The following is a 25296-nucleotide window of genomic DNA, read 5'->3' as shown; positions in this document are numbered from 1 at the left end:
CTGCCGTGTCCGCAGGCAGCACAGCTGCGACCCTGGGGACGTTTGCCAAGAAGGGGATCAACAGTGCTCCCTTAGTGCGGTTTCCCTTTCATTCTCTGCTGGCATTTTTTCCTTCTTTCCTCTGCTTTCCCCCAGGGTCACTTTCACAGAGAGAATCCCAGGTTTGTTGTGGGAAGAGATGGCAAGGCCGCTTGGGGTAAAGGTGTTTGTAGCCAATACAGGTGCTGCCCGACTGTCAGCCCCACCTGCAGACCCCACGGCTGCCCCGTCCTCCTGGGGCCTCATGCCCAGGTCCCAGCGTGGCTCTTCCTCCTGGTCATCCGGTCATCAGCCTGGAGCTGGCTGAAAACCTGCTTGGCAGGCCCGTCAGCTGAGAAGGCCTGGGCCCTAATCTGAGGGTGAGGGTGGACTGTCCTGTGGGAGCTGAGGGACATGCCTCTGCCAGGAACATGGGGTCTGGCCTCAAAGCCCAGAGGGAGAGGTGGGGCCTTCAGGGCTGCAGCAGGGGGAGGACAGGAGAGCCACAGAGGGTGTGGTCCAGCCCCTCACAGCCACACTGGGGACCTTTCGAGGTTCACCTCTCCTCACAGAGCCTCAGGTTTTCATGTTTCCCTGGCAGCATGGCATCTGTCCTGCCCCCCTCATGAGGTTAGAATCATACACTGTTTTGGATGGGACCGGTGTAGGTGAAGTCCAGCCTCCCCCTGGGGACTTGAATCTGTTCCACAGGTGGCCATTGAGCTTCCCTTGAATTCAGTGGTCAGATAGGAGTGAGTTACTTCCTGAAGGCCCAATATTTTATTTATTTTTTAAAATAGAACTAACATCATTGTTACATTTTCCTAAATGTAAAATTGTTATTTTCTGATCATTATTTACACGTTCATTATATAAATTTCAAAAAGAAGAATCTCATCACTCAGAGATAATCACTTCAATTTCTTTCTATTCATACTTGCACATAGATAAAGGATCATGTTCTGTATCTGTTGGGAGTGAGTTCAGCTGCAAGCACAATAACTTAAATAAATAGGAGTTAAATGTTCTTACATAGCTAGAAGACCAGTGGTTGCTGGCTTTCGTTCACCAGTTTACAGGTCCAAAATCCCTATGATTCTTTTAGCATTTCCCTCGTGGTTGCAAGGCAGCAGCTGCAGCTCCAACCATTGCATCTGTATTCAAGGCCAGCAAAGCTAATCACTTCTGCCTTTTTAATCAAGAAAGTAAAAGCTTTTTCAGAAGTGACTCCAACAAATTTCTTTTCAGGTCTCATTGGCCAGAACTGTCAGTAAAGAATAGGATTGTCATAACTGGCTTTGGGTCAATCATAATTGATTGCCTGGGTGTAGACATGTGATCCCTCCAGACAAAATCAAGGAAGGAGGGAATTAACAGTGTTTGCTGCATTCCACTTTATAATGTATCTTTTTATCAATTATATGTCATGAACATCTTTCCACATCAAAAAATACAGGGGCATAGGGAAAAGGGGTATATTAAAAGAAAGAAAGTAGAATGGTGGTCGCTGGGGAGCAAAGAGGGGAGAATGGGGGTTACCGTTTAATGGGTACAGAGTTTCAGTTTGGGAAGATGAACATGGAGATGGGTGGCGGGGATGGTTGCACAGTAACGTGAATGTACTAAACAGAACTGAACCGTACACTTGAAAATGGTTAAGATGGTAAGTTTTGTGATATGTGTATTTTACCACACTAAAGAAGTACAGACTCAGTTATTCGTTTAATAACTATTTGCTGAGGGCCCACAGGAACCAAAGTCAGCACCGAGGACATAATATTGAACATAATAAGCAGAGTCCTGGCCTTCACGGGGCTTAATATCGGATGGGGAATGCAGAAAGTCATCCAAGAAATTCACAAGTAAATGTGAAACTGCAATGATCACATATGTTACCAAGGAGAGGTCGGGGAAGGGGGTGTGATTCAATCAGGAGGGTCCCCATTTTAACAGCCATACACCATTCCCTCACAGAGCTGTTGCATCGTTATTTCAACAAATCTCCTACTGCTGGATGTTTAGATTCTTTCCACACTTGAGCTGTCATAAACACTGCCACAGTAAACAGCCTTCCCAAAGTCCGTCTTGGTGCACCTGTCTGATTATTTCCTTGGGATAGGTTCCTACGTGTGGAAGTGCGGAATCTTGGGGCAGCCCACGTGCTGAGGCACTTAGCCTATGTTGCCATACTCCTCCCCCCAAAAGCTCGCATCATTTCTATTCCCACCAGCAATGTAAGAAATCACCCTGTTCCTCCACATTCTGCCAACAGCGTCTGTTATCATCATCTTTGTAAAACGTTGCCAGTGTTACGGGGTGAAACATGGTTTCTTGTTGTTTTAATTTCCGTTCCTTTGATTATTCCTTTGATTGACCATGTTTTCATTTGTTTCTTTTATGGGGTCACAGATCTTTCCCGTGAGTGAACTCCTTTTCTTTTCCTGTCTGATTTTTAGCGCTCTCTGTGTGAAGGATTGTGACCTCCGCCTGTCAGATGTTGCCGCTCTCTTTGGGCGGCTCTGTGTGTTGCAAGGTCCTCCTCCTCGGGAGACTGCAGCCGTGTACTTGTCATCCAGCCCACTGGGGCTCTCCCACTTGCTCCAGGGTGGCAGCCACAGCCCTTCCTGGTCAAGTCCCCACCTACCCACCCGTGTCCTCTCTAGCCGTCCTCCCCATCTATCCTAAGCTCTGCTCACACCTACCCCTGGGTCACTCCTCAAACATGGTGGGGTGACTCCGGGCTCCCTGCCCTTGTCTAGGCTGCTCTCCTCTCCCTTTCTCCCCCAGTGAACCCTTAGGACGTAGCTCGGTGCAAGTCTGAGAAGCTCTTGCTGACTCTCCAGGTGGGGTCAGACCCCTACTGTGCCTCCCTCTGCCCAGCACTGACCACTCTGACCTGTCACTGTTCATTCTGCAGCTACCCCAGGGGAGGGGGTCTCCAGCTAGATAGGCATGGGTCAGACGCACCTCTCTGCCCCCAGTGCCTGGCACAGGGGATGGCACCAAGCAGGTGATTAGAGAGTGCTTGTGGCCAGAATAAATGAATGAATGAATAAATGAATGGATGAATGAATGAAATCGACCCCTGCCTGTCTCCAGGCTGGCAGACCAGGCATCCAAAGCCTGCTGTTGCCCACCTACCCTCCACCCCAGGTCTGCTCTCATCAGGGTTAACGTGAGGATATGCAGGTGGCTTGGGAGCTTTCACCATCTGCAGAATCACCTATGGGGCCGGTTATCTGACCTGGGCACTTACTGGGTCCCTTGGACCCTCACCTGCCCTTCCCCTGGGCTCTCTCTGAACTGAACACTGCCTTGACCAGGGCTCTGGGGACTTGGATAGAAGATCCAGCCTCTGCCACATAGTCCGCTGCTCTGCTGGGCTGGTCTTGTGGTCAGCAATGAGGAATCTGGGACATTGCCTCCACCAAGCTTCAGTCCTGACCTAGCACCCACCCAGCTTCCCCTCCACAGTGGAAAAAGCCTTTCCCATGTCAGGCTGGGAACTGGAACCCTGCCACAGGCTGCGAGCTGGCTTTCTTACCACCAATATGTGCCCTTCCATTCTCTTTTGCACATATTAACCAGAATATGTCCTTACCATTCCTTTCTTCATGTCACTCCTCTGCTCAAGAACCATCAGTGGATCCCACTTGCCCATCAGATAGAATGCGAGCTCTGCAGTAGGAATTCAAGAAGTCCTGTGACCAAGCTCCAGCCTCATTCTCTGACTCCGTCCACCATCACTCCAGCCAGGCTAGCCTCCTCCAGGTTCTTGGGACCACATCTTCCTCCTTCTTTCCTATGGAACTTTGCCTGCACCATGCCTTCTGCCTGAGATACCCTTGCCCTTTCGTCTTACCCAGCTAATTCCTGGCTTGCCACCCCACCTTCTCGGGGCCATCTTCCAACCTTTCCAGTCCTTGATAACTTGTTTAAAAACAAAAAGCTAAGCCCTTCTGCACTTTAGAATTACTTGGCTTGGCTTATTCACATTTCAGACCATCCCAGACCTCTCTGGGGGTATTTTAGGACACTGCGCTTTGAAAACTTCCCAGGAGAGTCTGATGCCACCAGCCCAGCTGGGTCCATTGACCTGCATTTGGGAAGTGCTAATAATACAGTGCTTGGATGCCAACCTCAAGTCTACACTGGCTCCTGATGTCTACACGTTGTGCACATTCCCTTCTTCTCTGCAAATGGTAATGATAATAACTACCGTTTACTGAGGGCTCACCAGGCACACGCTGAGCACTCGATATGCGTGATCTCATCTAAACTTCATATGCAATTAGGTAGATATTATTAATCTCACTTTATTGATAAAGAAATTGAGGACCAGAGAGGGTAAGTCTCTTGGCCAAAGTCACACAGTTTGCCAGGGGAAGCCCAGTCCCAAACTCAGGACTGGTTATGCCAAAGCCAGAGCTCTTCATCCCTGTGCTATGTGGTCTGTGCAACGGGGCCACGAGCCTTCAGGGTGGCCATGTGTTTCAGTTCAATTTGGGTCAGTTCCATCCTCTTCCACCAGCACTATTGCCACGTGCTTTTGCTAAGTCCTGGGGATAGAGAAATGGGGGGATAGAGGCCCCTGTCCTTGAAGGACATCCCAGTCCAGGCGAGGAGACCAGCCCACACACAGTCACGTAAGCAGCGCTGGGACCAGAGCAGTGCACGCCCTTTGGGAAGGACACAGAGGAAAGGGTGGGATGCGGATGGGTTCTGCCCCAGGAGGGAGAGCAAGGCCAGTTCAGGCTCCAGGGAACAGGTGGAATTTGAGCCTTGAGGGATGATAGAGAAGGGGAGGAAGGGCATTAAGCAGATGGGGTCAAGGGTCAAGTTTCCAGCGGTTATGGCACTGGAGGAAGTGGTGGACAAATCGGCTGAAAAGAACCTCAAACTCCAGGCTGAGGAGTCTGGGCTTATCCTGTGGGAAATAGGGAGTCATGGAAGTTGTGAGAGCAGGCGTGTGTCCGCCCTGAGCACCAGCACAGGGAAAGACACAGGTAGATGCTTAGTGCAACCTTGCTACCTGAATTATTGAAGTGTGTCTTTCTCCTGTCCTCACTAGGGTCGGAATCACCTGGGACTACTGGACGAATCCTGCCAGAAATGGAAGGCCCTACAGCTTCATCTCTTCTTCCCCATTTAGCCCTTCTCTGGGAGGATGGGCAAATTATTCAACCTCTCAGAGCCTCCATTTCCTCATCTGTAACGCGGGGACGCACGCCAACCTTGCAGATTTTGAGGGTGAAATGAGAAATGTGCAGGTGAGCACAGCATAGTAGGTGATTATGGGTCTTGCTACGTGTGTGGACCAGGTGGCATTGGAGGAAGAGCACAGGCTCCAGGGCCCATGCTGGAATCCCAGCCCAGGCCCTGGGATGCCCATCTCTCAGGGCTGGTGGGAGGCCTCCATTCAGGGAGCACCTGATACTTAGCAGATGCTCTGTAACTTTGTTTGCTTCTTCGTCTGCCCAGGCACAAGTAATCCTGCTCCTTCTTAGTTACCTGTCGCTTGCTGTCAGCTCCTCTGCCCCTGAGTGCCTGGCACACCATAGATGTTCTGCACCCTTTGCAAAGAGTTTTCACACGCATCTTCTCCCTGGTGAATCCACTCACCCACTGTAGCATTTATAAGGCGGACAGAGTTAATCCCCACTGTGCAGGTGAGGATCTGAGACCCGGAGAGGGAAGGAAGGACACAGACGCTGTTCAAGCACCTATGATGTGTTGGAAGCATCAACTCATTAGTTCTTCATGACATCCTGAGAGGCAGGTATTATCCTTCCCACTGCATAAATGTTGATGTTGAGGCTCAGAGAGGGGCAGTGACTTGTCCAAGGTCACACAGCAAGGAACTGGCAGAGGCTGAGTGCAAACCCAAGTCTCTCTGACTCCAAAGTCTGGGATTTAGAGCAAACATTTGCAATGTGGAGTCGACGGACCTGTCCCCTAGGGCTGTTGAGAGGACTAAATGGGGTAATCGGTGTGAGGGTGACCAGCACCGTGCTTAAGGACCAGGAGTAGAAGTGGAATCTTGTCTACCTCCCTCTAATCGTATAGAGAACAGGGACAGAAGTCCAGGGAGGGTCACCACATGCCCAAGGTCACAGCAAGCAATCACAGAGCCCACGCTCACTGCCCCCAGGATCACTCTTTCCCAGTAAAGGGCAGGGGCCATCCCTCCCCAGAGAGTGGAAACTTCCCAAAGTCCCTCTGACCTGACGGGAGGGTGGAAAGAACAGGAATTTCTGCCATGGTACACCAATCTGGAGCCTGGGGCTGAGAGCTGGAATCCCAGGGTTTGCCAAGGCCATTCCACCAGGCCCTTTCGGCACCGCCCCTGCCCCCGGGGACCTGCATGAAGAGAGGGGCCATCCCAGGGGCCCATGTTCTTAGAGGACTGAAAGTTGGCAAGGTCAAGGGAACAGAGCACAATGGAGGTGGCAAATCAGAGAATTGGGGTGGTTGGAGCTGAACAGAAGAGCAGCCGCAGACTCTTCTTTTCAAATGAAATCCACAGCACATTCTGTCCCCCAACTGTGTGACCCCACAGTCACCAGCAGGCCCCAGAGGAGCAGGGAGGCTGAGAAAGAAGGGCAGCCTGACAGCCAGGGGCCGGCCTGCCCCTCACAGCTGAGCCCCGGTGGTCTTCTGATGAAGTCGAACAATTTCACAGAATATCAGCATCAGACAAGGCACTCTGTGACCATGATGGGTCAAGACAAATCCAGACCACCGGTAGCTACGGCTGAGCATAGCAACCAAGAGCATTGTCCAAATTACGTCAGTGACCACACAACCCTCTCCTGGCTGGAGCATGACTGCTGCTTCTTTGCCATTTGCATCCTTAGCTTGGTCTCCTACATAGGACTGATTAAGATGCCCCACCACGGATTAGCCCTGCTTCCCAACAGCATCCAATCTGGAGCCCTCTTCCTCAGACCCTCCCCCAAGTCACCTCACACAAGCCCAAATCCCATATAAGTCCTTTCTCACACCCTCTTACAGAGACGCCTCATAGATCCCATGGGGTTTCTCCCCTCACTGCAATGAGCCACAAACCCAACTATTAACCACAGGCAAGCTCCTGGTGGTCCTCACCTGCAGGGCGCCAGCAGATGGATCTCATCAAATCCCCCCCCGGCCCCCCGCCATCGCCACCACCACCTAACCCTGCAAAAGGCAAAGCCCAGGATCCGTCACCTCCCTCTCACAGGTGAGGAAAGTGAGGTCCAAGCCCAAGGTCACAGAGTAGGGTGAATATGTAGTTTATCGTCCCAAGGGGATACTTTCGAGGGTGAAAGGACGCACTACTGCTAACTAGGCAGGGACAGTGGGCCTAAACCAGGACTTTCCCGGGCAGGCCAGGCGAGTGGTCTCCCAATCAAGCAGCAAGAAAGCGGGGGAGCCGGACGGGGGTCGAAGCCCGGCCCAGCCATCTGTGTCCCTGTGCCCTCCCAGGGACAGGGTTCCCTCCGTGGACGGGCCTGGCAACCAGAGACTCCTGGTTCTCCGCTGAGGTCTGGGGGTGCCCTGCAGTGTGATGCCTGGGCGTGGGCCACACCCAGGTTTCCACGCACACAGCTGTCCCAGCCGGCCACGCCACCGTGTTTGGTGTTGGCTTTCCAGAGAGTTCCCTCAATGATGCCTCGTTTATCCTGCCCAGAGGGGGACTGGGGGTATGGGAGGGGTTCCCATAAAAGAATTTGCAGGTGAATGAAGGTGACCACTCTAAACACTGAAAACTTTTTCATTTTAGCCTTTCACACTGGTGTTCTTTCTGATGCGGTCACCCCTTCCCTGCGTGAGTGAGCAGAGAGCAGGAACGGGCCGTGAGCAGGATCATCTGTTACAGCAGAGGCTTTCCTACGGGAGGTAGCAATGACCCAGAAAGGAGAGGGACGGGGTCCTAGGGGCGTGCCCTTCCCTTGGCCGTGAACCCAACCCTGACCCAGAGGCCCAGCCCAGGTGAAGGCCAGCCCTCTCAGGAGGCCCAGGCTGCAAGCTCTGAACGTGGGGACGTAGGATGAGGTAGTGCCACCATCCCTTTGATGGGGCGCAGAGGGGCTTTGCAGAGATCAGCCTAAGAAAAGCGTCACTCGGTGATGCTACCATACGGTGATATCTCCAGGGGCTGCTCAGGCAGCTGGAGCTATTTGTCCCTGCGCTCGATGGCCCCAACGGTTGTGTGGGTGTCACTCTGCTGCCTCTGGTGTGACAATTTTTAACTCCTCTGTTCCCGCCTCAGTTTGTGCTCTGCACTCTGTGCTAACTTACAAGACACCAGGCTCAGTGGACTGGGAGCCCTTCGAGGGTGAGAACTGTCATCAGTTTGTGTCTCTTTCCTCCTAAAGATCCCAGCTTAGCGTCTGGCACACAGTAGATGCTCAGTAAATGCCACCTGAACCAAGTTAGTTAAGTCAGGAGTCTGAGACTCAGGGAAGTGGGGAAGACAGCATTCCCTGCAAAAGGCTCGTGGGTTCTGGTCACTTCTGTACATGCTCAGTGACCACCAGCTGGGCACAGGAGAGACCGAGGTGAGTAAAGCAAAGGTGCTGACCTTGAGCAGGCAGCCATGCTCCATGATAAATGCGCAAGACCCAGAGACGGCCCAGAGGTGGCACACGGGAGCCAGGACTAACTCGGCCCAGAAGCGGTGACATCAGGAAAAGCTTTCAGAAGAGGGATGTCTGTGCAGAGGTTTGAAGGATGAGCCTGAATTTGCCAGACAGACAAGGGACAAAGGGCATCCGGGCAGAGGAGACAGCTTGGCAAGGGCATGGGGCAGCAGGGTGAGTGTGGGGTGGGGCTGACCAGGGAGAAAGCTGGGAGGTCAGCAGAGGTCACTCATGGAAGATGTTGGATCCCAGAGCTACAGGAGCCACAGGAGGGATGCGGGCCGGGGACGTTAGCGCTGAGTGAAGACGAATCATGCCATCCCCCGGCTGCACTAAAAGACGCAACAGGAACAAGAACCCTGAGAGGCCCTCACAGAGGATTGGGGACACGGGGGTAGCACCCAGGAGGGTTCCTGCTCAGAGGCCAGCTCTGGGGGGAGGCAGAAAGGGCTCTTGAGGGCCCTGGCTGCTGCAGATCTTCTCAACTAATCATATTTTACCTTCAAAGCTTTACAAAAAGTATTAATAATCGGAACAGCAATGGCCCAGTAATGTAATCATCTCCTCCCTGTGCATTTCTGTGCAGTTCTCAAAATGCTCTCGGGTCCACTGTCTCCTGTGAACCTCCATCTAACCCCATTTTGCAGGTAGTGAAACTGAAATCCTGTGTGGTCACATCGGGGTTAGCCCCGGAGCTGGGCTAGAACCCAGGGAGCAGTTCCATGTCAGCCCTGGGCGTCAGGCTCAAAGCCCAGTTCCTTGTCCGGAAGGGGGTCCCCAGGGCTGTCGGGAAGCCCGTAGTACAAGTCTTCCTCTTCCTGCTCCGGCTCCTCTGTACCTGCGTCCGAAGCCTCCTCTTCCTCCCACTTTGTCCTCGGGGGTCTCTGCCAGGACCTGGGCAGGGCTGCCACCTGTAGCTGCTTCTCTGGAGGCACATCTTCCAATGCTGGGGCATCAATCAGGGCAAAGTCATGGAAGCGGTCCAGCCGGCACCTGCAAGCCTGGGGCTCCGGGGGTGCAGGCCGGGGCTCCGCCCCCTCAGATGGTGCCAGGTTGGGGCTGCTGCCCTCACTGGAGCCCACGTCCAGGTCATCTTGGAAGGAAGCCAAGGGTGCAGGGCCCTGGGGACAGGTCGGGGGGCTGCAGGGGCAAAGGCGGAAAGGGCGAGGGTAGCTCTGAGTCAGACTGCCTGGGTCCAAATCCTAGCCACTAGCTGCAAGGCCCAGGGTAGGTGAGTTCACCTGTCTGGGCCTCAGTTCCCTCCTCTGTAAAATGGGGGAAATAATAGCAATCACTCCTATGTTTATCCCTGAGATTTACAACAGATAATGAACGCAAAGCACTTTGCACAAGGCCTGGCACATAGTAGGTGCTCAAGAAAAGGGCCATTATTATGTTATCCAAACCAGGTCACTCCTCTGCCTCTCCAATCACTTGGAGGTCTCCTCTGGGCCCACAATCCCTGTCACACTGGGTGTCACTTTTTGTTCCCTTGTGTGCCTCCCCCATTGGACGAGGAGCTCCCGCAGGGTAGGGGCTGTCAAGGGCTGGCAGGGAGTAGGTACCCAGTAATGCTGGTGGATGAGTGACCACGTGGATGAATGAGGAACCCAGTTCATGAACAGCTGGGGACAGGGCGGGGCGGGGAGTGACCTGACTGAGGTCACAGAGCACATCAGTGGCAGAGCCTGGATTTGAACTCAGGTCCTCTGGCTCCCTGCCCTGGCCCCTCGTGGCGAGTTTTCGGACAACTCTGAGGTAGGACCGATTATTCCCATGTGGGGAAAGTGAAGCTCGGGAAGGTGAGGAACATCCGAAGGTTACACAGCAGAGGAGATGGGATTTGAACCCAGGCCCATCTAAGCCGAGACCCATGTGTCTGCTACCCCTGCTGCTTCTCAGGGTGTCTCCAGCCTCTCTACTCCCCAGTGTCCCCCGCCACCTCTCAGTGGCCACACCCCTCCTCCTTCACCCCAGCGCCCCTACGCTCCGTGCACTCACCTGGGCCTGCCCTGACTTGGGTCTCTTTCTCCCTCGTCCTGGTCTGAGCCCCTGTGGATGACCACGGCGGCTTCCAACAGGCCCTGAGGGTCGCGAGGGCCACCTTCTCCTCCATCGCTGGCTCCTGGCTGTGGCCGTCCCGGCTTAGGAGCCAGGATGGGGTGGGGGTCTTCGCTGTAGCCCATGACCTTCATCTGCACGTGGCTGAAGTCCGGCAGGCTCTGGTCATAGGCGGCTTCCTCCCACAGCCTGACATAGGAGGTCCGGGGGCTGGCGGGGGGGGGGCACAGCAGACAGCGGGAGAGAGAACAGGCAGGTGGGCAAAGATTCGATCAACAGATGTCAGTGCCGTCCTCTGGCCCACCTGCTCCATGCACCGGCTCTCCCCCGATCTCAGAGAAGCCTCTGCGGGTGGTTACTGTACCCAGTTCATTGATGAGGAGGCTGAGGCCCAACAAGTTAAGTTGAGAGGCAGAGCTCAGACCCTCAGTCCAGTGTTCCTTTCAAAGTTAACCCCAAGGCTGTGACTGTCAAATGAAGAGCAGTTCGCGTTGACTGAGCGTTTGCTGGGTTCTAGACGGTGGCCTGAAGCCTTTACATTTATCATCCCATTTATTCTGAACGACACCTTGAAGCAGAATGGTCGTTCCCACTTTTCAGATGAGGACAGAGCAACAGTAAGAACCAGCTACTGAGTGTTCCTTGCGGGCCGGGCTCTATCAGTTAGCTCACCTAACCCTCACTGTAACTCTGGGAGATACTGGAGGAAGCTGAGGCACAGACACCTTAGCTGGCCTGCCCAGGTGGCACAGACCTAGGGGGTGGTACTGGGGCTCCAAGCACCACTTTCTCCACTGCTCTCTACAGTCCAGGGCTGGGAGCAGCAGGGAGGAGCGCAGGCTCAGGGTGGCCTGAGCCCCAGCTCTGTTCTAGCAGCTCTCCCTGTGTGACCAGCCCTGAGGCTGGCCCCCACACCCACCCACCCAGGTCCGGTCTGGTGTTGACTCCCCATGAGGTTTGGGGCTTGTGATTGCACTTCTTGAGCCTCAGTTTCCACATCTGTATAACGGGCCTGCCACCCCCCACTTCACAGGGTTTCTATGAGGACTGACAGAAGAAATGGGCACAAAATGCCTGACTTGGTCTCTGGTGCTTTGGAAGCACTTCCTAGTAATGATGGCACAGGCTTATAGAGGGCCCGCTATGCCCCAGGCTCTGTTCTTAGTACTTGGCTTATTAAAGTCCACCATCCATATCCCAGGTTCCGCATCGCAGATTCAACCAACCATGGATCTAAAAAAATTTTTTTTTTAAGTTCCAGTAAGTTCCAAATAGCAAAACTTGAATTTGCCACACACTGGCAACTATTCACATAGCATTTACATTGTATTAAATATTATTAGTAACCTAGAGATGATTTAAAGCATATGGGAAGATGTACATAGATTGCAAGCAAATACTAAGCCATTTTATATAAGGGACTTGAGCATCTGCAGATTTTGGTGTACGTGGTGGGAGAGGGTGTCTGGAACTCATCCCCTACAGATACTGAGGGACGGCTGTATTATCTCACTTAGCCCTCCCTGAAGCCTAGGAGGAAGGTATATTAGTAACCCTATTTCACAGATGGGGCAAAGAGAGGCAGGTTGCTTTCCCAAAGTCACCCAGCCAAAAAGTAGCAGGGCCCCAGGGCTGTGCCTTGGCCATCATTATGCCTCTTGTTTGCTAGAGTAGTAGTAGTCACCGCTGTGTGGGATTTAGGGTCACACCTATTTTTGATTTCTGGTCTGCCACTACTTCGCTGTAAGACAGGACAAAAATCCCTGAGCCTCAGTTTCCTCATCTGTGAAATGGTAATAATAATGCTCACCTCATAGAATTGAGAGGTCAAAACAATCCGTGATTTCTGATAGTATGTTCTCAGTAAGTGGGAAGGCAAAGCCAGAGCCTGGGGCGGCGGGGAGACACCGCCCACCCCTCCTGCCCCCCTCTCCTTGGCCGGGGGAAGACTGGCCTGAGGGCCTCACTGCCCCTCCCCTCCCTCCACTGCCCCACCCCCGCCCCAGAGGGCCCGGCACCCACCTCTTCATCTCAGCAGTGAGCCCGTTTTCCAGCAGGCCCAGCGCCTTCGGTGACAGGATGCCTTGGAAGTCAGAGTCAGCGGGTACGAAGGTGATCTGCAGGGCAAAGGGGAGAAGGCTTCTCTGCAGCTACCCACACCCATCCGTGGTCACTGCTCCCCCAGAGCACGGGCCTAACATCTCCACATACCCTAGGAGAGAGGCCTGACAAGGGAGGCCACCCCGTTTGACAGGAGGGTGCCTGCTCAGGGCCCAGCACCTGTGGCTGGCTGGACCTCTGGGCTCCTGCTCCCGCTGGCTCTTCATTCACCCAGCGCTCATTGAGCATCAGCTGTGTGCCAGGCACTCCTCTAGGCACTAGGGGGCAGCAATGAGTGAATGAGACGAACACCCCTGCCCTGGGGGAAGTCATATCTTGTCATTTCCAGGGGTCCTCATCCAGTGCCCAGCACATGCCCGACCCGGAGTAGGCCCTTCATCCGCATCTGGTGAGTGAGTGGGAAACAGTTCATGTGTTTCTTGGCACGGACAGAGGCTGCAGTGGGGAGGACAAAGAAGTGGATGGCTGAGGTTGTGCCTACACTACTGAACTGTTCACTTAAAAATGGTTAAGATGGTAAATTTTATGTTATGTATATTTTACAATTTAAAAAAGTAGGACTAGTAATGCCTGTCTCCTGGATTCCATGAGATAACATATAAGGAGTCCCCCAGCACAGAGCCTGGCACGCAGTAGCTGCTCAGTAAATCATAGTTTGATGCTACTGAAGATGAAGTTACCTGACTTCTCTGAGTCTTGTTCTCCTCAGCTGAAAATTTGTTCACCAAATATCTGATGAGACCCCATTGTGTTATACCAGGTTCATAAATAGCAGCCCCTTTTCTCCCTTCCCATAGAGTACGGTGAAAGAAAGACATTTGTCTGCACCAGGAAAGCACCCAATCCCGCTGGGGAGAAGGGAATGATAGATGGATGTGTTCTTAGAACTCCTGTGAGGGGTAAGCTTCCCCCAGATGTCTGGAAATGAGGGAGGGGCCTGGGTATCTTCCACACCCACTTACTATGTCCTGCACTTGCCAGCTGACTCTGTATTTCCTAGAAGCTGCCCCTTCCTCCAGTCATCCTCTTCCTCCTCCTCATAATCACCACTACCACCACCACCACCACCACCATCTCCATCAACATCATAGTTATGTCATCACCATCAACATCAGCACCAGCGCCTTCATCACCATCACCATCATCATTATCACTCTATAGCATCATTATCATTGCCACTGTGAAAAGCCTGGAGGAGAAGGAAAGTCCTGAGAATCTTACAACACAAATTCTTTTAAGAAAGGGTGACAGGCAGAGTTGAAGCTGGGGAGGGGAGATCAGATCATAAAGATCCCAGAGCATCAGGCTAAGAAATTCAGCCTTTATCCAGAAGCAATAGGAGCCCTGGAGGAGTTCTCAGCAGGAGAATACATAGCCAGATTTATGTTCAGGCAGAGTTTTGAGCAGTCCCCAAAGGGAGGGAACAGAGGGATGGAGGGAGGCCCATGGAGAGGACCAATCCATCAACCACCAATCAGGGGCCTGGTCCTGGGCTCCAGCAGAGCAGGCAGGAGTGGGGAGTGGGCGACTTGTAGGCAGAATCAGAAGCCAGACAGGGAGAGGCCCTGCTTTCCCAGACAATCCTTCCCCTTCTCCCAGTTCCCCTGCCCCATCTCAGCTAATGGGCACAGCATCCCCGACGGTCCCACCTGCTAGACTTGCCCCGAATCCTCCTTCGCTCTCAAGCCTGAGGCCCAGCTGACCACCAAATCTGACCAAGTCTACTTCAGAAATTCAATAAAATAAGCTGGATGGGAGTCCAGGGCCACGCCCAGCCACAGCAGGTACTATATGTTTGATGAACTGGAAATGTCTTCTCAGCTCCTACAGCCTTGGGTTCAAGCTCTGCCTTAGTCTAGGAGATGATCATCCTCCCTTGGACCAGAGAAGGAGCCTCCCCCACTGGCCTGGTGGCTCTTGAACCTTCCTCCTCCCAGATGTCAGCCTGATAGCTTCCTTGAACTGCAAAGCTGCTCCCAGCCCTCTCTCATCCCATCCACTAAAGGGTCAGGTCCAAATTCCTCAGCATGGCATCCAGGTCCCGTGGACCCGAGCCCCATTCCCTCTCCGCCTTACTTCGCTCCCCACACCCTCCGGCAGCCAGGCTGACCCACTTGCCTTGTTCTTTCACCTCATGTCTTTGCTCATGCTGTTCCTTCTGCCTGGAATTTCTTTCCCCATCTTTTCTGCCTGGTGAACTTCTACTTAACCTACAAACCCCAGCTCATCTTCCCTGTGAAGCCCACTCCCTCCCCATCAGGCAGAAAATTGTCTCCTGCATGAGACCCCCAGGGCCCCAAAGACAGGGACAGCTTAATTCGCATGGGTACTGGCTACCCTTTCCCCCGTATCATAATCGGCTAATTCCATTCCCTTATATTTATATTTTTTTCAATCCAGAAAATTCCCATTCGTCAGGCACTGAGGCAGGGGAGGATCTGGCTGGGAGGATGGGCACCAGCATTTGCTGAGGGCTCCGATGGCCCGGGCTCCAATGAGACAATGTGGGAGACTGGGACCCTCGTCTAGCACACCTCCCTGGTTTACGACACACTTCCCTCCCCTCCTTTAGTGTTCCAGCCCTAACAGCCTGCGTCCCTGAAACACACACCCACGTCTGTGCTCACACACCTGCACACACATCCAGAGACCCGCCCAAAGCCACAAACACCTGTCCTGAGAACGCTGCCTTCGCATTGGCTCCAGGCCAGGCGTGATGCCAGGTCCCCCACCTACAAGCCCCCACTGGCTCCTCCACAGGCCCGGGCGAGCCTCTGCCAAGGCCACAGAAGTGGGGCACAGGGAGGGGCATTTGAGTCAGGGCCTGGTGGGCACTGAAACCTGTGCCGTTTCTGACCCACCATGCGGCCTCCACAGCACAGGAACACGTGAATCTATCAACAGTTACTCATTAATACCCAGCAATATTCCCTCCTCCCCCGCCCCCCGCTCCCTCATCCCCACTGCCACCCGATCACTCTGCCCACCGACCACAGCCAGCTCTGTGAAGGGGGTGAGGGCAGGAAGGACACTCCCCCCACCCTATCCCGGCCATCACCTTGCTGTCCCCCAGGGTCCAGCCTCCTCACCGGGAGGAGGATGACGATGGAGGTGGTGGTGATGTGGGCGGCTCGGGCCCCAGGGCCCTCTTCTCCCGGTGACCTCTGCTTAGGACACTGAACAGAGAGAGGCGAGTTGACTGTAAACTGCTCGGTAAATGACCACAAACCAGCCCGGACCGCCTCAGTGCTGAATGAACGCGCTAACTGCCCGGGGCTTCCCACAGAGGAGACAGGACGGGGAGAGCCGAACCCAGGCCCCCAGGAGCCTCCTCCCTCCTCCCAAACCCCAGCACAGCCATCCAGGCAAGAGGCGAGGAGGGGGCTGAGGGTGTGAGGCTGCCTGGGGCCTGGAGCCCCGGATGGCAGGACCAGCAAGGCCCTTAAGATGCACGCTCTTTCCCACCCCCTCTTCCTGACTCACGTATTCTGCAAATGTGGAAACTGAGGCTCAGAGAGGGAAGGGGCTTGACCAAAGTCTCCCAGGTAGTTAGAGGCAGAGCCCAAGTTAGAATCCATGCTTCTTTCCTTGTCTCCCTGGGTCTATCTGACCAGCTGCTGTGACCTTGGAGAAATCACTCAACCTCTCTGGGCACTGAAGGATTACAACTCCTGATAGGCCCATTTCACAGGGTTGTTGAGAGGATCACTAACAGTAAGGGTGGCAGCGCTTCACCTAAATATAACACTCTACAGTTTACAAAACTGCCCATCTCTTTTCTGTTCTCCATAATAACTCTGTGAGCCTGGGAGAAATAGGAGCTCGGGGCCTCATTTTGCAGATGAAAGAAACTGAGGCTCAGAAAGATAAAGGTCACACAGAGAGTTTGGAGCAGAGCTAGAACTAGAACTCAAGATTCCCAAACCAGTGCTCTTCCCATCACTAAGTCACATATTAGGCTAGGAGTCCATTAAAACTTCAAAAGATAGAGCTGCCTAACCCATGCCATCAACGTTACAGCTGACCCACCCAGAGCACTCAGCAGCCCTGGGACACAGGGATCGCCCTCCCGAGGTGGAGGGTTATGCTTTAGGCGACACACATCTGAGCTCTGATCCCACCCCTGACACTTAGGAGCTGTGGGACCTCACTTTCTGAGCCCCGGGCTTCTCTAGTGTAAAATAGAACTTCAAAGGTACCAAAAAGTTCAGGATGAGGACTGAACTGCACCAAGGATGCAGGCGTGCCTGGCAGGCAGCAAGCCCTCATAAGCTCCGGTTTCAAGCACCTGAACTGTGTGGTGGGTTTTGCTGTGTCTCCCCCATGGTGCCTAGTTCAAGGCTGCAGATCCAGGGGTCTCCTGATCAATCTTTATGATAAGGGATAGATGGATGGATGGATGATGGATGGATGGATGGATGGATGCTCAGGAGAGTGGAGATAAGAAAAGAAGGGGTAAAGGGGAAAGGATAACAAGATGATTGAAAGATGGGGGATTGATGCCTGGAATAGAGGCACAGCCCCAGGCCCTCCTGGGCCCTGGCCCCCAGGCCACCTGTCCCCACTACCACCTACCTTGGGGTAGCACTGGCACATGCTCCAGATGACACCCCCGATCACCATGACACCGCCCACAGCGTAGAAGGTGCCGTAGACCTGGGGCCGGTCGTGGCTCATGAGGAAAGTGCCGAGGGCCAGCAGGAAGAGCCCCAGCATGATGAAGCCGATGCGGAAGGTCTTCTCATCAGCCATCGCTGCCTGGCCAGGCCTGGCCTGTGCGCCACCCGCGGAGGGACGCCAATGAACCAGCCAGCCGTCTCCACACGCTCACACCGGAGGAGTGACGCTCCGGGATCGCTGTAGATCAGGGCTTAAGGTAAGAGGGAGGGAGGCTCCCTTCGGGTCCAGCTCAGCCCCTGGGAGCACCAGTTCTCCAGGCTGGAGGAGCTACGCTTGGGTGGCCATGTGCTCCCACCTTCACTCCCTCTCACCTTCCCTCTGGGCCCTCCGGAGTGTGTGGGAATCCGAGTGAGGGAGACACGAGGGAAGGAAGGGGAGGTTCCAGGGGCTGGGTCTCAGCCAAGGCTTTGACATCACCTCATTTACCTGTTTGGGGCCAAGCTGGGCCGACAGGTGGCCCCGCACCGTCCAGCCACGGGAAGCAGATACAGTGCTGCAGCCCAAAGACATCAAAATGCCACTGGAGGACCCCACAGGGTCCCACAGGCTGGCATTTTAGAATCCTGAAGAATTCTAGACTCTCCAAGGTCATGTGCCCATCTGGCCCCTATTTATTTGACCGTGGCTGCACGCATGGCTCTGTTCTAAACATGTGACGCATATTAACTCATTTAAGGAACCCCGTGAGGCAGGTATTACTATCCCCACTTTACAAATGAAGACACAAACAAGTAACTTGCCCAAGGTCACGCAGCTAGAAAAGGCAGAGCAGCTGGGATTTAAACCCAGAGGCCGTGGGTCCACAGTATTGCCACTGGGTGATACTGCCTAACTGTAGCACAAGGGTTAAACGTGCAGGCTCTGGTGGCTGGACAGACTGCCTGGGCTTGGGTTCTGGTTCCTCTATCATGGCGCAGTGTGGTCTTGGTCAAGTTACCTCCTGTGCCTCAGTTTTCCTCCTCTCTACAATGGGGATAATAATAGCAACTCACAGGATTGGCTCTATCCCCAGGCCTGGCCTCCCTGAGTGCCTCTGTCCCCTTCCCATACCCTGTGCTCCAGCCAGGCCTGCTGGCTCTGAGCTGGCCATGGTGAGGCAATGCCCCTCTAGGGTGTGAATGGCCGACAGCAATTTCCTTGCCTCCTAACCTAGGAAGATGCCTTCATCCTAAGAATGACACTCTAATGGTGGAATTTCAGTCCTGGGGACAGGATGATGGTAAAAATCAGATTCCCTTACAGGATTATAGGAAAACGAGGGTCAACAGTATCTCTAAAAGAAAATGTTAACATGTTGTTTGTATGGTATTGAATTGCCGCTGCAGGATAAAAGGCTTTCATTTGGCATCCTGACTTCATAGGTTTGGGGATTTTCCTGTTTGTGATCGTCACCCTCTCCCTCCTCCCCGAAACAAGCTGTGCTGGTTCCCGACATCACACCTGTGCTCACGTGATACCCTCTGGCGTCGCTGCCCACAGCGCCTTGGGGTTTCATTGTGAAGCTGTTTCTCCTTCACCAGCCCTCAGACCCAGAACTTACAGTTTGCGGAGTCGGTCCCCTGTAGCAGAGCTTGGGGGACCCTCCCAGTGAGAGGCTGCCGAGGGGTCAGAGGAGGGCTGAGAGGCACCAGGTGACATCCATGTTTGTTTCCCGGGGTGACCTTGGCCTGGTGGCTCCACTCTGGGCTTGAGTCTTGTCATCAGTGATGGAAGGTGGTATTAGGCCACCTCCCAGGGGTTGTGGAGGGAAGTGACATGATGGAGGGAAAAATGCTTTGTAATCTGGGATTATTTACAGGGCAGGACCGTCCAGGGAAATACTATTATAATCATCTCTTACAGGCTCAGTGAAGAGAGGCTACGTGCCCCTCCCAGAAAAGGAGACCGGGGCCCAGAGGGGCCTCAGCCTGTCTGTCTGGTCCTGAAGCCCTGGCCCACGGCGGGATTGGATCTGCGGGGTCGCGGGATCCCCTCTCGCGCCCCCTGGTGGCCATCGTAGCACGCGCTTGGCGAGGTGCTTTCACACCCGGTAGGTCATGCCTGAAACCCGCAGCCCCGTGAGGGGCGCAGGGAAGAGGTTATCGTGCCTATTTCACAGGCGAGGAAACCGACCCCGGGCAGATTTCCCCAAAGAGCTCTGCAAACTGAATCGGGGGCTGAGCGGTGACCGGGATCCACACAGTCCCAGCCCCATTGTGGATGGATCGGATCTGGTCCTTAGGGCTTCCTGAGAGTCCTCCTGGTCACCCAAGCACTCTCCGTGTCTCCCCATCTTTTCTTTCCTCATCAAGACCCGGCCTCCTTTGCACCTTTTCTCTCCTTAAAAGAGGGGGGTAGGGGGGAAGTGGCAACGAGTAAGAAGCTCTGGGACAAGTAGGTGCTCGGTAAAATGGGTCTAGTCTAACCTCTTCCACAGAGCCGCGGTGAGGGTTAAGCGGGGACACGTGAGTACCGGGCATTGGAAGTATTGGGTCATCCGCGGTTCCCGCTCACGTCGCACCCGCCTCTGACTTCTGCCTCCTTCCCTGAAAAGCGGGGTGAGTGGGAGGAGCGGTTGCGGAGCCTGCCATCTTCCAGCAGAGGACGCGATAACCACGGTTTTCTTCCGGTCTACAGGATTCGGGGTCCTAGCAAGATCCTAAGAGCTGCTGCAGGGAGGGGAAACATCACACCCATTTGACCGATGCAGAAACTGAGGCTCTGCATCAGTAATGGCCCAAGATCACAGAACCTATAAATAGCAGAGCCAGGGTTCAAGCCAGGCCCCACGTCCGTCTCTTCTTGAGCACCTGCTTCGTGCAGGACGCTGAGGTACGAGGTGTCTGATGAACACGGGTTTTCAGTGTGATGGCACTTGGTCCTGTCTTCTGGGGCACAATATGATAAAGGCTCTGAGATATGCCTGAGGTCCAGCAGGTGCACAAAGCAGACAGAGGGAGAAACTGGGGTGGAGGGGGAGGAATGAAGGGACAGATTCTCAGGAGGGATTCTTGAGAAGCCAGTTGGAGTTCTGTCAGGGCAGGAAAAGCAGTTCAGGCAAAGAGACCAGTGTGTGCAAAGGCCCAGAGGCAAGTAAGCACTGACACGTAGCTGGAGGTAAAACTCTAAATGCTGTGTGCACGTTCACTCCTACACTGTGTACTCCTCCCCTTCCTGCTCCTCCATGTCAAACCCATCCTTCCACCGCCTGGATATCCTAGCCAACATCCTCACCTCCCCTCTCACACCCACATCCTATTGGCCCTGCCTCCGAGTTAGGAGAATCCAATCACTTCTCCCTCCCCACTACTGCTCATCACCCTGGTCTTGAGCTCAGAGAGGCGGCAGTGAGTGGTGGCGTGAAGCGAGATCTTAATTCCCTGCCCAGGAATTGAACCCGGGTAGCTTGGATGACAACCAGGAATCCTAGCCACCACACCCCCTGGCTCTTGCCCCCAGTGAAAAATGCATTTCTCACGGAGGCAAAACTGTAAAAAACGGTCAAAGTTTATTATTAGAGACATAGCACAACAACAAGTGGGAGAGCACACAGAGAAACAGTTTGTTCAGTTAAGACAGAAGCAAGGCAGAGATGCACACCTGGAGAGAAAGGGTGTGGGCATCCTCTCTAATGAGGAGGAGTGGGGTAAAGGGGCGGTTAAGTCATTCATACAGGGCAGTTCTTCCGGTCTTTGTTTACATTTGGCCGATTATCTTGTTTCTTTTTCCACACCTGCCCTGCCCTAGGGCCCTCCCCAACGTGCGTGCACAACTTTTTTCCAAAATGGATTCCAGCCCAGAGGCCTATGGGACAGCCTTAGCATCACATATTATGAGGTGGTGCCCCCTCCTTTTTGAGCCCCAAGGAGCATTTCTGTGCATGTGCAATGTTTCCATTGCCCCAAGGATGGGAAATATATGACCTCTTGACCTTTTAACAGGGTTTAGCCCCTCTGTCCCTGCCATAAAAATGTCCAAAATCCGGTTATTTACCCAATTTCTGTTGCTGGTTTTTATATCAAGGCGCAGATCTCAAAATATAGACGGGAGTCCGGTCAAAAATATGTAGTCCTGGAGCCCATTTGTTTCTTGCTTCAGGAAACGTAAACAGGGGGCTGGGAATGAATGTCTGGCCTGGAGCCCATCTTCTTCTCACCCCAGGAAGTGTGAACGGGAGGCTAGTTGTAAATGTCTAGCCTGGAGCCCATCCATCTCCTGCCTCAGTCTGAGGCCCATCATGTCTGTCCTTCTAAGAGGTCTCTGCTTCTACCCTTGCTGGCTGAAATCTCTTTCCCACCCAAATGCCAGGTCAGACCATGTCACTCCTCTGCTCAGAACCCTGGAATGGTTCCCTGCCCTATCAGAGTAAAAGCTAAGACTTAAAATGGCCTACAAAGCCCGAGATAATTTGCCCATGTTGCCCACCCTATCACCCCTCTGAGATAACCTCCTGCCACACCTCCCCTCACCCCGTCCGCCCCAGGCACCCTGGCTCTGTGCTCTTCTGGGAATGCACGGCCACCCCCGGGCCTTTGCCCCTGCTCTTCCTCCCACCTGGAAAGCTCTTCCTCCAGATATCTGCATGGCTCCCTCCTTTACCTCCTTCAATTCTTTGTCCAAATGTCAGCTTCACAACGAGGCCATCTCTGGTGTGACATCTGAAACTGCAGAACCCCCCTCCCCCAGGTGTTCCCTGTCTTCCTTTCCCAATTTACTTTTCTCCGTAGTACTCGTCACCATCTATCATACTGTACACCTCATTTATTTATCTTGTCTCTTGTCTGTCTTCCTCCCATAGAACTCGAGCTCCCACAGGCTGGGGGCTTTGTTCTGTTCGTTGTTGTGTCTCCAGGGACTAGAACTTGTTGGCTCTCAGTTCGTGTTTGGGGACGGAGGGATGGCTATTGGCTCCAGCGGAGAGGGAGGCCGGAGAGGAGGCATAGGTAGGAAAGCTCCTGGGGTCAGGCTAAGGTGGCCAACATCTTCCAGAGGCCAACGGGGAGGCTCCCAGCGAGTTGTGCAGGGGGGGTGACACAGGTCGGATTTTAATTTTACACTGATTCTCTGGTTCTGAGATCAGGTTGGAAGAAGCAAGAGGAGATGGTGGAAGTGAGGGGCAGTTGCCAGACTCTAGCAGAAACCTAGGGAGGGAAAGATTAAAATGAACCCTTTTTAAAGAGTAATTAGTTGCTGAGGGGATGGAGGGCAAGAGAATTTCTGACTGGGAATTTTCCAACTGATCTGAGGTGGCGAGCTCCAGGGCGCAGGGTCACTGGTCAACGCAGAGGGAAACAGGGCAAAGGGGGAGCCCAGGGAAAGCGTGGGAGAGGCCTGAGCTCAGAGGGTCCCTGAGGTCCCAGGCCTGGTGGCAGGCACCAGATGTGAGCTCTGAATGATGGATGAAGAAACCCGTCAGCCAGGCCCAGGAGGAAGGAGACCAGGCAGCAAACCAGTGCCTACTGGGGGCTGGAGTGACAGACCCAGCCTCAGGGGGCTGCCCGGCCTGAGGCCTTCCCAGTTCACAGCAAGGCCACTGCATCTCATAAGGAACCTTGGCTTGGCAGGGTCAGGGTTAGGGTTAGGGAGACTGGCTCCGTGGCCCTGGCTTGGCCTCTAAGGAGCTGGTGACCTTGAGCAAATCACTGCCCCTCCTTGGTGGCTTTCAGTTGGGATGCAGCTGAGCTTAGAGAGGAAACTAGAAAAGGCTTTTCCGGTCTTCCAGCCTTCCCCACCCCCTGCCCCTTCCAGCTCCCACTTGGCAAAGGTGGTGGGTGGCACCTCCAAATCACACCTGCAACTCATTAACTCACCTGCCTGGGGGAAATTCCTCAGTTTGGGGGTAGGAGGGAAGCTGGGCTCTGCTTCCCAGCCTGGAACCCCATTAACCCCTTCGGAATTGCAGAGGGCCTGATAAATCCCCCGCACCTCCCCCAACCAAATCCCCATGGTTCACACAGGAAGCTGGTGCGTGTGTGTGTGTGTGTGCGCGCGCACACGCGCGCACGCACACACACATTTCAGGGTCACACAGAAAGGTCAGGGCTAAGGCAGCGTTCAAACCTGCATCTCCATCATAGCAGTAAGTATAAGGCACACACAGGGGAGATGGGGAGGAAGGGAAGGGGTACAGGATGGGGATCCAGGATTTGGTGAAGGGGGAGGGAGAGGATCCACAAGATCCACAGGAAGATCCACAAGATCTGGCTCAGGTGGCTGAGAGAGGGCCCGGAAACAATCACGATAGCTGACATTTATTGCTTCATTCTCTCAGTCCACAAATACCTACTGAGCATCTTCCACGGGCCAGGCACCGTTTCTAGGCTTTAGGAATATAAACGTAAAGGAAAGAAACAAAAAAATCCCTGCTCTCAGAGAGCTTACTGGTGGGGGGAAACATACAACAAACAAACAAACAAATTTTTTAAAGGTAAAATATTAAATGATGACAGGTGTTATTTAAAAAGTAAAGCAGGAAGGAGGCTGGGAGTGCAGGGGGCTGGGTGAGACAACAGTTTTAACAGAGTGGTCCAGGACGGTGTCTTGAAGAGAAGGACAAAGATGCAAGGGGAATGAGGAGTGAGCCTGGGGAAGAGATTCTGGAGAGAAAACACAGGAGCAAAGGCCCACAGGGGGACCAACAGCAGCAGAGAGCAAGGGGAGGGACCCAGACCCAACTACACCATCCTCATTAGGGCTTTCATTACTCAAAGTGAGCTGGGAACCACTCAGGGTTTTGAGCCCAGGAGGGATGTTATGGATCTGGGTTTGATCAGGCTCATTCCATCTGCTGAGCTTTGAAGAGACTTCAGGGGACCCTGGCAGAAGCAGGGAGTTGGGATAGGCAGCTACCGAGCTGGTCCAGGCCTAAGTGGGAGGATCTGAGGCCTGGAGCCCAACCAGGCCTGAATGAAAACACCTTTATTTACATGAAAAACCTTTATTCTCTGCGATTTTTACCTCTCTGAGGCTCAGTTTCCACACCTGTTAAGTGGGGCTACCACCTGTGGCAGAGAGGCCTCGAGGATGTGAAACAACAGCAGAGAGCCTGGCCCAGTAAATGGTAGGCCCTCAGGGAACAGTGTCCCTACACAGCTGACTGAGCTCCAGCTGGCTGAGTGACCCTGGGAAGGTTACTTAGCCTCTCTGGGCTGGTTTTCCCATCTGTGAATGGGATATGACATTGTGAAAGCAGACCCTTCTGCCTAGCTGGAATATAAGAAGAGGTATCGAGCTCCCTGTCACAGGAGGTATAGAAGCAGAGGCACCTGGTGGAGGGGGTTACCTTTACTAACAAAATCTAACAATCACTTCATACTTGAGACACCAGCCTCTGCGCTAAGAAGTCTGCATTTATTGTTTGACGCATTAGCACTGAGCCTGCACGGTCAGTGTGATCTCATAATGTCAGCTGTTATCATCTCATTTAATCCTCGAAACTCAGCTCTCTAAGGTAGGGGCTGGTGCCTTTGTAATTCCCAATTCCCATTTTACAGATGAGGAAACTGATGCAGAGAGAGGTAAAGTCACTTGTCCAAGGTCACTCACCAGCTGGTACCTGGTGGAACCCAGGCACAGGTGGTCTGAATTCAGAGTCCATGTTCTTTTGGTTATAAACTCAGTGTGTTCCCTTGGGCCAGTCCTGGCTCTGCCTCTGGGCCCCAATTTTCTCATCGGCACAAGAACATTTCCCAGCTGACAGCCAGCACTAACTGCCAGCCACGTGAGTGTGCTATCTTGGGCGTGCCGGCCCAGCTGGGACCCGAAGACTACAGCCCCACCAATGTCACGTGGGGCAGAAGAACCACCCAGCTGG

At 53.7% G+C, this 25296-nt stretch overlaps 1 protein-coding gene across 2 annotated transcripts; it reads right to left on the bottom strand.

Annotated features, from left to right (window-relative positions):
* Positions 1-1727: 1727 nt before the first annotated feature.
* On the bottom strand, positions 1728-18060 carry BSND (barttin CLCNK type accessory subunit beta). 2 transcript variants are annotated; one of them, XM_059923410.1, is made up of 6 exons: positions 17400-17489; positions 15883-16000; positions 12915-13259; positions 12726-12820; positions 10644-10913; positions 1728-9782 (listed from the first exon to the last, which is right to left on the bottom strand). In XM_059923410.1, exons 3-6 carry the CDS (start codon positions 13134-13136, stop codon positions 9368-9370), a joined length of 1002 nt encoding a protein of 333 aa, XP_059779393.1. In that variant the 5' UTR covers positions 13137-13259; positions 15883-16000; positions 17400-17489; the 3' UTR covers positions 1728-9367. The 2 variants fall into 2 exon arrangements, with proteins under 2 accessions (XP_059779393.1, XP_059779402.1); XM_059923419.1 differs by lacking the exons at positions 12915-13259; positions 15883-16000 and adding an exon at positions 17931-18060 and having other exon boundaries at positions 17400-17681.
* Positions 18061-25296: the final 7236 nt, after the last annotated feature.

The sequence above is a fragment of the Balaenoptera ricei genome, chromosome 1, assembly GCF_028023285.1.
Source record: "Balaenoptera ricei isolate mBalRic1 chromosome 1, mBalRic1.hap2, whole genome shotgun sequence".
NCBI classification, from domain to species: Eukaryota; Metazoa; Chordata; class Mammalia; order Artiodactyla; family Balaenopteridae; genus Balaenoptera; species Balaenoptera ricei.
This window is presented reverse-complemented; position numbering and strand designations above follow the sequence as displayed.